The 12,377-nt window shown below is 34.3% G+C and overlaps 1 protein-coding gene across 5 annotated transcripts in view; it reads left to right on the forward strand.

Annotated features, from left to right (window-relative positions):
• The window catches only part of NUP210L (nucleoporin 210 like), an 82,134-nt gene that overhangs the window by 21,550 nt on the left and 48,207 nt on the right, over nt 1–12,377 (forward strand). For all 5 annotated transcript variants that reach the window (XM_073221211.1, XM_073221207.1, XM_073221209.1 and 2 more), the window contains exons 8-12: nt 1,440–1,508; nt 1,910–2,016; nt 2,632–2,772; nt 10,120–10,257; nt 10,714–10,869. In XM_073221211.1, the coding sequence (XP_073077312.1) occupies nt 1,440–1,508; nt 1,910–2,016; nt 2,632–2,772; nt 10,120–10,257; nt 10,714–10,869 (611 nt within the window). The remainder of the gene's footprint in view (nt 1–1,439; nt 1,509–1,909; nt 2,017–2,631; nt 2,773–10,119; nt 10,258–10,713; nt 10,870–12,377) is intronic.

The raw sequence follows: 12,377 nt of genomic DNA on the forward strand, positions 1-12,377 counted from the left end.
GGATTAGGTGGAAGGAAGCTATCTTATTCTGATAATGGAGGAATGAATTGGTTTAGAGACCTATTGAGATCTCTTTCCTCATCTGTAAAATGAAGGGGATGTTGTATTTCTAAACTTCCTTCTAGTTCTTATATTTTATTAATATTATCTTAGAGTGCTTATCAGAACCAAACCTAGATTGTCAGTTGCCTATACAGTCTTTAAAAGATTTGCTTTAATGAATAGACAAAAGTAATTTTTAATTGGCATATCAATTATATGTAAACCAATAGGTCATTTGGAGTATTGAAGCAGTTTTAAGTTTGATCCCCCAAGTAGATTAAATATTGTTTTGCTTGCATTTTCACTATAGATAATGTAGTGACAAAGTGGAGCCTAGTGCATGACTGAATTGGTATAACTTCTAAATTAGTGTACTCTGAATTAATGAGTGTTATCTGTTCATTCATCTCAGTTACATATTTCTTCTCAGCTTTTGAATGTAGTATATTTTTGAGAGGAAATATTGGGAAAGTATATTCCCAATTAGATTCTTTATAGACCTCTAACAGAATCATTTATACTAGTATTTATACTAGAATTTAACTGAAGGGTATAGTGGGTAGTTTGATTTATGGATGACCTAGAAGTATCTTCAATGGCAAAGAGAAAACAGTTGGGTATTAAAGATTTGCTGTAGGTGATAGAAAATCAACAGTGATTATTATTATTTTTTTAATTGAAGTACAATTGATATACAATATTCTACTAGTTTCAAGTGTACAACATTGTGATTTGACAATTACATACATTACTAAATGCTCACCATGGTAGGTGTAGTTACCATCTCTCAACATACAAAGATATTGAAGTTATTGACTATATTCCCTATACTATACTTTCATTCCCATCACTAATTTATTAATTGGAATTTTGTGCCCGCTTATCCCCTTCGCCTATTTCACCTGTGCCCCACACCCACCTCCCCTATGGTAGCCACCAGTCTGTTGTCTGTTCAACTGTGATTTTTAAAACTGCAGAGTGCAAGGCAAGTTGCTGGCTGGATGGCAAGTTGTTCCCCTCCTTCCCACTCTGTCAGCACTGTTCATCCCTTCAGCCAGAGCAATGCCACTCTGCCCAGGTTTCCCTGAGGGGCTCCTATGTAAGGATTTACTTGGAGAAAGGGTTTTGCAGCTAAATGAATATTAGGAGCATGGGGCATGATCTTTTCTCCCTCATTCCATTTTCCTCAAATTTGATGTTCGAGAATACCTGAGTCCTGTGGTGATTGGGTCCCTCAGACTTTTCTCAGAAGTGTTACACATTTAAGTTGTTGTTTTCCAAAGGAAAATATAAGGTGAAATTTTTGTTTGTGGGTTTATTATTTTTTTCCTTTGGTAGCTCACATTTCTCTGTTCATCCAACTTTAGCTCGTATGATTTCCTTAAACAAAAATTAAGATGTCCATATGCGATCTCTGTCTGGACTCCCAGATTGCACCATATATGTCGTAGAGCCTGGATTTCTAGGTATTTTTAGATAATGATTTTTAAGAAGCTAAACATCTTAACCTATTTCAGCATTAAAAACCATCCTTTACCTCCATAACCATATGAAAAATGAGTCTGACATAAAGAAGTTAAAATCTTGCCAGATCATAAGGAGTGGGCGAAACTGTGGTTTGTCTTTGTATACAGATAGAAGTGAGAATGTTTCCTTATATCTGAGATGGGCTAAATTACGCCAGGATCTTTGGAAACCCAAATTATTATATACATTGATAGAGGGAACTAACGGATCTACTTTAGAAAGTATTTCCATCCATTAGTGAGTTTTGTTCTTTGAATAGCTTTTTTAAGTTTGTATTTTTTAATTCATTGTAGGAGAATGTTGGCCTCTTCTAATATTTTGTTTCTTGATTTGTGTTTAGGTTTCACAGTCCAACCTGGAGATCGATGGAGTCTAGAGGTGGGACAGGTGTATGTCATTACAGTAGAAGTGTTTGATAAAAGCAGCACAAAAGTCTATATTTCAGATGTGAGTTTCTGTTTTGTATTTTTCTAATCCCTTATATGTGTCAATCTGTAAGTGGACCATTTTTCTGGCTAGAAGCCTTTATTTTTCTTTTTCTCCCATATTTACCTTTGGAAATGCACGTTACTACTTTATTATTATTGTTATTAAATAGTTCTGTCTAATTCAGTCAGAATTATAGAAAAGAGTTGGAGAGAGCACCCATGATAACACTTTGGAGGGGAACCTCATTCTACAATGTCATTTCACAGGTGTTTGCCACAGTTTTGTAGTGATGAGAGCAATAGTGTGAACATCAGATGTAAAGTGTTGTACTCACTCGCCAGTGTCCTTTTTTTTTTATTCCTGACAATTGTCAACTTATAGAATGGCAGAACTTACACTAACATTTACACCAAGTTTGACTTCCCATTTCTGATTACTTGCCATTAATGATCTTTCAAAAACTAGTACCATTTAAAATTGTATCTTTCCAGCTTAGAATTTTCATGGGGAGAGCAAAGATTTTGTTTTTGTTTCTTTATCCCCAGAATGCATAGCTGCACTTAAAAAAAAATGCTTTGTAATTAAGATGGCTTTAGGGAAAAAAATCTCTCTTTGGGTTGGGCTAATTTTCAGAACCTCAGGATTATGTGCCAGTTCCCAACGGAGTACTTTGAAGAGCAGCTAACTACTATGAATGGATCTTACCATGTAGTAAAAGCCGTGAAAGATGGTGTTGTGGTGATAAATGCATCCCTGAATTCCATCATTTACCAGGTAGGAATTAAAAGAAAAGTCTTTGCATCCTAAGAACACTGACGATGTTTGGCCAACTTGTTGATTTGCAGGCAGATACATGGCATCCCACCTTTATCTTTCATAAGAATAAAGAGAAACTAATAAACAGTACACTCAATAATTTATACTTCTGTAAATTTTCTGTTCTGATCTTTATTATTGTACATATCTGTATTTGTGGTAATGTATAAATATGACCTTTAAAAAATTATTTCATATGCACATGTCCATCTATCATCAGGTCCACATAGCATACTTTCTAGTCTAAAAATCTGAAATGTTAATATGCTAATTTATTTACTTAACTATGCAGCTAACATTTTTGCATTATTTCCAGTTTTTCACTAATGTATATGGTATAACTGAGTGTCTTTGTATAATTTTTTCCCTTTTGGTTAATTTCCACATAGTATAATATCAGAAATGGTGTTATAGGTAAAAGGATAAGGAATGAATCTGTTTCTAATGCTTCTAAAATGTGTAAGTATCTGATTTTTAACAGCCTGCCAAACCCACTTTTTCTCCAGTTATCCTTTCACACAGTAGTTTAAGACAAAATTTGAAGAACTCATTAGCATGTATAGTGCGTGGGGGGCACGGGGAGGGATGTGCAACACAGAGAAGACAAGTAGTGATTTTACAGCATCTTACTATGCAGATGGACAGTGACTGTGAAGGAGTATGTGGGGGGGACTTGTTGAAGAGGGGAGCCTAGTAAACATAATGTTCTTCATGTAATTGTAGATTAATTATACCCACCCAAAAAAAATTTGAAGAACTCATTTCTTACTATCCCCACTGCTTTCACCTAGACTTTCACAGTAGCTTCTTAACTGGTTATCCTACCTCCATTATTGGCCCTAGCTAGAATTATAGTCCAAAAACTACAACAATTATTATGTGTTTACTATTTAAATTCCTTTGATGGCTTTCCATTAATTTTAAGGTAAAGTTTCAACTTCTTAACATGGTTTTATATGACCTTCTATGACAGACATTACAAACTAGTGGCCTGCAGAATATCTTGGTTTGTAGTCTTGTTTTTTATTTTGGCATGTAAGTTTCTTTTTAATTTGCAAATTTCAAATAAAATCCAGGATATCTGATTCTCTAGATGATATGAAAATCTGACAGTAATCAGTTGGGACAGGTAGTGGCTATGTGATTTGACTACCCTTTTCATCTGCTGTGTTCCCTGCCATCACCTGTTATTTTATATTCAACTTAGTAAACCTGTTTCTGTTACCTACCTAGTACCTGTAGGCATCTGAGTTTGTGACTGTGCCTAAATGATTGAACCCTGACAACTTCTTCAGCCTCAGGTCACATTACTTTCTCTCTCTTATGCCTCAGCCATACTGGAAATGTCTTGGGTATTTTTTTTCTTTTTTGCCTCTAAGGTGATTGTCATTTGTTTATTTTCATTTTTATAAACAAATATAGTTCCTTTTGTCTACATCACTTTTTCCCTACTCAGCATATAGGTCCAGCTTAAACATCAGTTCATCAGACATATTTTACCATTCCATATGTTCTCAGAGCTCCCTGAACTTCCCAGATCATAATATTCATTATGATTTTACTGTTATTATTTGCTTTTTTCATCATATTATAAACTTTGAGGGCAATGATTATGCCTGCTTTATTCACGACTGTTGCCCTAACATCTAACAGATTGACCAACATACAGTGGTCTGAATAAGTATTTGTTAAACAACTGAATTGTGTTTGGATTAGTTATGATCAGGTATAGATCTATATTCATTATTAAAATCTATCCAGTTTTTTAAACAATATTTAATGCACAGTGTTTTTTTTATCCATTGTTATGGCGTTTCTGGCAACATGACATTATGGAATCACTGTTCAATCCTACAGATCCTGCTTTTTAAAAAGTATCGTATTTTAAAATCTGAGTTTACCCTTGCTCCTTTAAAAATTGTTTTTATTTTTGCTATTTTTGCCTTAGCCCTACTATTTATCAAGTTCAAAATTGGTCTGGAGTTTTTAAGTGACATCTACTATACTCTTCACTCAGTGGGATAGAGACATGTCTGAGTTTCCTAGTTTCTTTGGTACCTAAGTAATGAGAGTTAGATAATAAATATTTTCTGTGTTTGGGGAGAATATGTGGGGTATACATGATCTAAAATTTGGAAGAAATCTTTATGGAATATATTGGAACACTTAACCATTTTGCAGGAAGAGTTACCATTAATAACTTTTAAAATCTATTTTGAAATTATTGTAGAATTACAGGAAGTTGCAAAAATAGTACATGGAACCAAAAAGATGTACCAATGGCCAATAAACACACAAAAAGATGTTCAACATAGTCATTAGGAAAATTGAAATTAAAACCACAGTGAGATACCACTTCACAACCACTGGCTAAAATTAAAAAGACAGACAATGACAAGTGTTGGTGAGCATGTAGAGAAATTGGAACACTCACACAGTATAGGTTGGAATGTAAAATGGTGCAGCATTTTGGAAGATGCCTGGCAATTCATCAAAAGGCTACGTGTAGAATTATATCACCCAACAATTACACTCCTATGTATTTATGCAAGAGACTTGAAAACATTTTGACCCAAAAACTTGTACATGAATGTTCATAGCAGCATTATTTAAAATAGAAGGCAGAAACAACCCAAATATCCATCATCTTATGAATGAATAAATGGCATATCCATACAAGATAATATTCGACAATTACAAAAAACAACGTACTGATATATATTACAACATGGATAACTTTTTAAACCATTATGATAAGTGAAAGAGCAAGACGCAAAGGCTGCATGTTGTATGATTCCATTTATGTAAAATATCAAGAATAGTCAAATCTATATAGACAGGAAGTAGATTGGTGGTCACCTGGAGCTGGGGGAAGGAGTAGGGAACTTGGACAGTAACAATTAAGAGGTGTGGAATTTATTTTTGGTGTAATGAAAATGTTTAAAATTGATTGTGGTGATAGATGTATAACAGTGACTATAGTAAAAGTCATTTAATTGTATACTTTAAATTGGTGAATTGTATAGTATGTGAATTGTTTGCCAATAAAACTGTTAAAAATTTACGTATATTTAGTACATAACAGGGTCCCTGGAACTCTTTACCAAGTTCTCTCAGTAGTGACATCTTTTATAACTGTAGTACAATATGAAAACTAGAAAATTAATATTTTTACAATACAATTAGATTTCAGACCTTAGTCACTTTTTTTTTTTTTTTTTTTTTGAGAGGGCATCTCTCATATTTATTGATCAAATGGTTGTTAACAACAATAAAATTCAGTATAGGGGGGTCAATGCTCAATGTACAATCATTAATCCATCTCTAGCCTAACTCTCGTCAGTCTCCAATCTTCTGAAGCATAACGAACAAGTTCTTACATTGTGAACGAATTCTTACATAGTGAATAAATTCTTACATGGTGAACAGTACAAGGGCATTCATCACAGAAACTTTCGGTTTTGATCACGCATTATGAACTATAAACAATCGGGTCAAATATGAATATTCATTTGATTTTTATACTTGATTTATATGTTGACCCCACATTTCTCCCTTTATTATTATTTTTTTTTATTTATTTATTTATTTATTTATTTTTTTTGAGAGGGCATCTCTCATATTTATTGATCAAATGGTTGTTAACAACAGTAAAATTCAGTATAGGGGGGTCAACGCTCAATGTACAATCATTAATCCATCTCAAGCCTAATTCTCGTCAGTCTCCAATCTTCTGAAGCATAGCGAACAAGTCCTTACATGGTGAACGAATTCTTACATAGTGAATAAATTCTTACATGGTGAACAGTACAAGGGCAGTCATCACAGAAACTTTCGGTTTTGATCATGCAATATGACCTATAAACAATCAAGACCTTAGTCACTTTTTACGTGTACTTAAATGAGTGTGTTTTGTGTATATAGTAGTAATTCTATACAATTTCTGCACGTTTCTCTCCCTACTTCTGGGACTCCTATTTTTATGTATTTATTTACTTGATGGTGTCCCATTAGTCCCTAAGGCTTGATAATTTTTCTTCCTTCTTTTTTCCTTCTACTACTCCTTCTGGATAATTTCAATTGATCTATCTTCAAGTTTGCTGATTCTTCTGCCCTCTCAACTCTGCTGTTGAGGTCTTCTGGCAAATTTTGCATGGCAGTTATTGTACTTTGTAGCTTCAGAATTTCCTCTTGATTCTTTTTTATATTTCTATTTCTCCTATGATATTTTCTATTTGATGAAAGATCATTCTTCTGGAGTGATGTCCATTGTTTCCTTTAGGTCTTTGGTAAAAAGTATTTGTCTGGTAAGTTCAATGTCTATGGTTCCTCACAGTTTCTGTTAAATTTTTCCTTCCTTCCTTGCTTCCTTTTTTTTGTGAATGGGCTATATTTTATTGTTTCTTTGCATGCCTTCTAATTTTTCTGTTGAAAATTTGACATTTTAATGCTATAATGTGGTGACTCTGGACATCAGTTTCTTCCCCTTTTTGTGGTTATTTTTTGCTATAGGTTGTAGTTGCTTATATGTTTAGTGAGTTTTCTAAACTATTTTTTAAAGGCAGGCTTATGTCATGTGTAGTCTGTAAAAATCTGTTCCTTTAGCTTGTAATCAGTTAATGTTTAACAAAAATGTTCTTTAATGCCATGTTAAAGTCACCTTTTTCTTGAATCAGCTTTCACTTGGTTGCTATAAACCTTTGTGTATTTCCAATGTCCTGTCAAAGTTAATTCTGACAGTTTTACTTTCTTTTTTTTCCTATGGAGGGACAGGTTCTTGGAGCTCCCTACTGTACCTATTTTTGCAGACACCTTACATCTTCCACTTATTCAGGACTTTAGCATTTTCTTTTAGCAATGTCTTGTAGTTTTCACTGTATAGATCTTGAACATGTTTTGTTAGATTTGTTCCTATTTTATATCTTCAAGCTATTATAAGGGAAGTTTTAAATTTTTTACTTTTAGTTGTTCTTTGATAGTATAGAGTAATTTAATTGATTTTTTTGGTATGTTACTTTGAATCTTGAAACCACTGAATTCACTTATTAATTCTAGTAATTTTTCTGTAGGTTCCTTAGGATTTCCTACATATACGATTATGTTATATGTGAATAAAGACAGTTTGCTCCTTTCATTCCGATCAATATGCCTTTTAGTTCTTTTTCTTGCTTCATTGCACTGGCTAGGACCTCTACTACAATGTTGAATAGAAGTAGTAAGTGTGGACATGTTTGCCTTGTTCCTGATCTTAAAGGTTTTGAAAAGCATTTACCCTGTCACCATTGGGTATGATACTAGCTCTAGATTTCGTGTAAGTGTTCATCCTTAGGTTGAAGAAGTTCCTTTCTATTTCTAGTTTGTTCAAACTTTTTATCATGAACTGGTGCTGAATTTTTTCAGTGCTCTTCTACCTCTATTGAGATGACCATATGGTTTTCTTTTTTTTAGTCTTTAAGTATGTTGAATTATATTGATTTTCTGATATTAAACCCACCTTGCATTTTTGGGGATAAACCTCACTTGATCATGATTTGTTGTTGTCTTATATGTTGCTGGATTTAATTTGCTATAATTGTGTTAATGACATTTATATATACATTCTTGAAGACCTGTAGCTTTTTCCCCCTTCTTTTTCATTTTCTTATAATGTTTTTTTTCAGGCTTTGATGTTCAGATACTATTTGCCTTCATAAAATGAATTATTATTATTCCCTTCTCATTTTGTGTTTAATTTGCTTTTCTTCTTAAAGTTTCTTCTAGTGGGAGAATCTTATAGTAGGTCATTGGTTTTACATCTTCTTTTCTATTGTAAGTACTTCCCATATTCGACTGGTAGAAAGAACTTCATAAGGATGTGAACACCAGCAGTGAGGATTATTGGGGCCAATTCTCCAAATTGGCTCTGGGTTCTCTGATATTAGATTTAAAGGTATTTATGATCCTGTTTCCAGTGATTAAGTAAGCACCAGTAATACGTGGCTTGTAATAGTCAAACAGTTATTTAAATGATTATCTGTAGATACTACAGTCAAGTGCATATAAAAGGCAAGGCTTATTCCTTAATCTTAAAGAGTTCTAGCCAGGCCTAGCATACGCTTCCTACTCCCAGTAGATTTGATCTTGTTTCCCTCATTGATCACCTAAATACCATCAGAATGATGCCTTCTCTGTCTCTGTCTCTCTCACACACATACACTTTCTCTCTTTTTTTGGCTTAAGACAACACAAATTTATTGTCTTCCAAGGTCAAAATGATTAGTTCTGAAGGTCAAAAGTCCAAAATCAGTCTCAGTGAGTTAAAATAGACTGATGTTCTTTGTGGGTAAAATTGCAATATTTCCAGAATCCCTAGCCTGGCTTTAGTACATCTCCCTATCAATAGGTGTTTCCAAGGGGTGGAGAGAAGTAGTCCATCCCCATATCAATAGGTGATTTACAAGGCCCAGTGAAGGACTGGAGAGGTACGGTGGAGTTCTGCTCTGCTGCTGCAGCCGGGTCAAGAGAGATGCGGGATGGCTGCTTCTGAGCAATAAACAGGTTTCTTAAACTTTATTTCTCCCTTTGACTGACTTTGGTTTCAAAGGGATTTTGTCCTGGGATCTTCCCTCCCAGAGGTACATTCTTTTAAACTAAAAGACTTGTTTTTAGTTTATGACCCAGCTTCCGTAAAAGAGTGTGGAGAAAATCAGCGCCGGTATTGCAGATATGAGACTTAGTAAGTATTTCAGGGCTTCCTTAAAAAATGGATGAATGGATGGATGGATGGATAAATAGGTAGATAGATTTTTGTGTTCAAAGAGAAAATGCCAGTATACTTGAATGGGAAGATTCCATTTTACCTGCCTAGATTCCTCCTGCCTTACCCCCACCAACCCCTGCGACTGTTCTCAAGCATGAAGGGAATGTCTTTACCCCAGCAGCTTTAAATGTTCTCTTTTTCTTCTGAATAGCTTTTGATATCCCTTTGCCTTTACAGTTTACATACTAAACTGATAAACGCCCAAGGTTTTTCTTTCTGAAACTATGATTTCCCTCCCCATGTTGATAAAACTTTTGTTCAGGAAATTTTAACTACTTTCCCGGATTGTGATACTTTTTTTATGACTAGCAAAATCTCTTTCATTATTATTGAACTGTAGTTGCTGTACTTCTTTAATGTATGGGAACATTTGTTTCTTTATTTCTTTTACAGATAGAAACTAGTTGAATAATTCATTAGCACTGTTTTGCTGTTGCTTTGAATATGAATGTGGATCATAACAACAACCCTTATAAAATCTGTTTTGCTTTTTTCTGCTTTTATAGAATAAAACTATACAGCCTATAAAATTTCCAGTCACACATCAGCAAGAAGTAAAGATTTATTTTCCCATCAAACTTACACCCAAGTTTCTGGCATTTCCTTATCATCCTATGGGAGTGCTGTATCATTATAAAGTACAGGTATGGTGTCCTGTGAGAATTCACAAAGAAATAAGCCAGTTTCTCTGATAGCTTAATTTTTTGAAATTTGGTTAATGTTAAATTTTATTTCTCCCTAACCCTAATAAGTATAACTCCCTTTTTGGTGACAGCCAAATCATGCTCTCAAATGCTGTCATCCTAACAAGACTTTCTGTATCTCTTCCATATATCCTTTCCTTGTGAGTTTTATAAAATTTTGTCAAGCTTCCTTGTGCCCTTTTTTGACATTTTGCGACACTGCCATTACCTAACCTCCCTTTAGTACTTCCCTTGCCCAGTTAGCTATTTTACTATGGAATCATAGTTTAAGTGTCCAAAAATAATTTATTATATAGTTTTATTATTTCCTAAACTTTATTTCACCAGATTTTGCATCTTGCCTAAATTCCATTTTTCCTCCTATAGTAATTAATGTAAGGTTGTGTTTTTCCACAGGTAGAGGGTGGCAGTGGCAACTTCACTTGGACCTCTTCTAATGAAACAGTGGCCATGGTAACCACTAAAGGAGTGGTGGCTGCAGGTCAGGTTAGAGGGAACAGTAGTATTTTGGCCCGAGACATACGGAATCCTTTTCGATATGCAGAAATTAAGGTAAACAACTGGAAGTACAGTAACACATTTAAAAATTTTTTCTTGTCCACACTGGCTATTTAAAAATGGTGCTCAAATTCAGTCTGGAAGAACGTATTCCTTAAATATTCCTGGATCTGGGTTCAATCCTACTTCACTTAAAAGCCAGTTACTTAATGTCCATGTTTGTTTCCTTATCTCTAAAATGGGAAAAATGACATCTTCCTCAAGGGTTATTGTCAGAATTAAACGAGATAATGTTTACCACAATGCTTGGAATATATTCAATACTTACCTGTTTGATGTTACCCATTTTGGTATCACATTTTGTTATTTTTATCATATATATGTCCTTAATAGTAACTTTATTACTGTTCTCATATTTTTGCATGTCAGTCTCATTTCTAAAAGATTAAGAACTCTTTTTTACTCTATTATATAACTGTTTTCCTATTATTCTCCCATTTTTAATATATGTTAATATGTTATTCCCTGCAAGCTTAGCATTTTATTATCATTCAGTGAACATTTATTGAGTACCGTTATTAGCCTGGTATTTAACACCATATGAAGTATCATAGGACCTTCAAATAAACATATCCCTACTTTTAAGAATCTAAAGTCTAACCAGAAGGATCTATTGACCTGAAAAGTTAAATAAACACTTTAAGGAAATGATACGTGAGGTATTTTAAAGCAGTACATGATTGAGAGTTACTTGAATTGCACAGTAAGAGTACTATTAATTTGTAAAAGAAAAATCCTTGTGGATGTGACAAGTCAGAGACTGTCATGAGGAGATGGGAACTTGAACAAGACTTTGAAGGATGGCGCCAAACTAAGGCCTAAGGGTCAAGTTCAAACCATTATCTATTTGGTAAATAAAGTTTTATCAGAGTACAGCCACTCTTATTCACTGTATTGTCTGTAGCTTCTTTCCAGCCACAACTTCAGAGTTGGGTAGTTGCCACAGAGATTGTGTGGCCTCCAAAGCCTTAAATATTGGCTGGCCCTTTACAGAAAATGTTTGCTAACTCCCTCCGGCTCCCTGTTCGGAGCCAGCACAGGTTTTTCAAAAGGTCAGTAATATTAAAGCCCGTGTTTAGAAAGATAGACAGTAACAACTGTAATATTTTTTTTAAAAAAAGAAATGAAAGATAGTCGCTGGTGCTAGGTACTAGGAGAATAGAATGGACTGAAAGGAGAAAGTAAGGCAAAGCATCCAAAGTCTGAACTTGTGAAATGGCACTGAGAACAGGGAGAAGGGGACCAAATGAGGGTTTTTTTAGAGGTAGACATAGTCAAATCTGATGCCCAGTGGGGTGTGGTAAAGGTGAAAAGATTTAAAGACACAGAGATTTCTAGCTTTGGCAGCTGGGTGGATGGAAAATACAAGAAAAGGAGAAAGAAAAAGAGGAAGATGATTAGTTCCGGTTTGAATTTCACCAATTCACTTATGCAACATCCCCGTGAATTTGGTTATTGAAAGTAGGGATCTAAAGTACAGCTGAAAGGTTAGGGCTAGAAAC

The sequence above is a fragment of the Manis javanica genome, chromosome 14, assembly GCF_040802235.1.
Source record: "Manis javanica isolate MJ-LG chromosome 14, MJ_LKY, whole genome shotgun sequence".
NCBI classification, from domain to species: domain Eukaryota; kingdom Metazoa; phylum Chordata; class Mammalia; order Pholidota; family Manidae; genus Manis; species Manis javanica.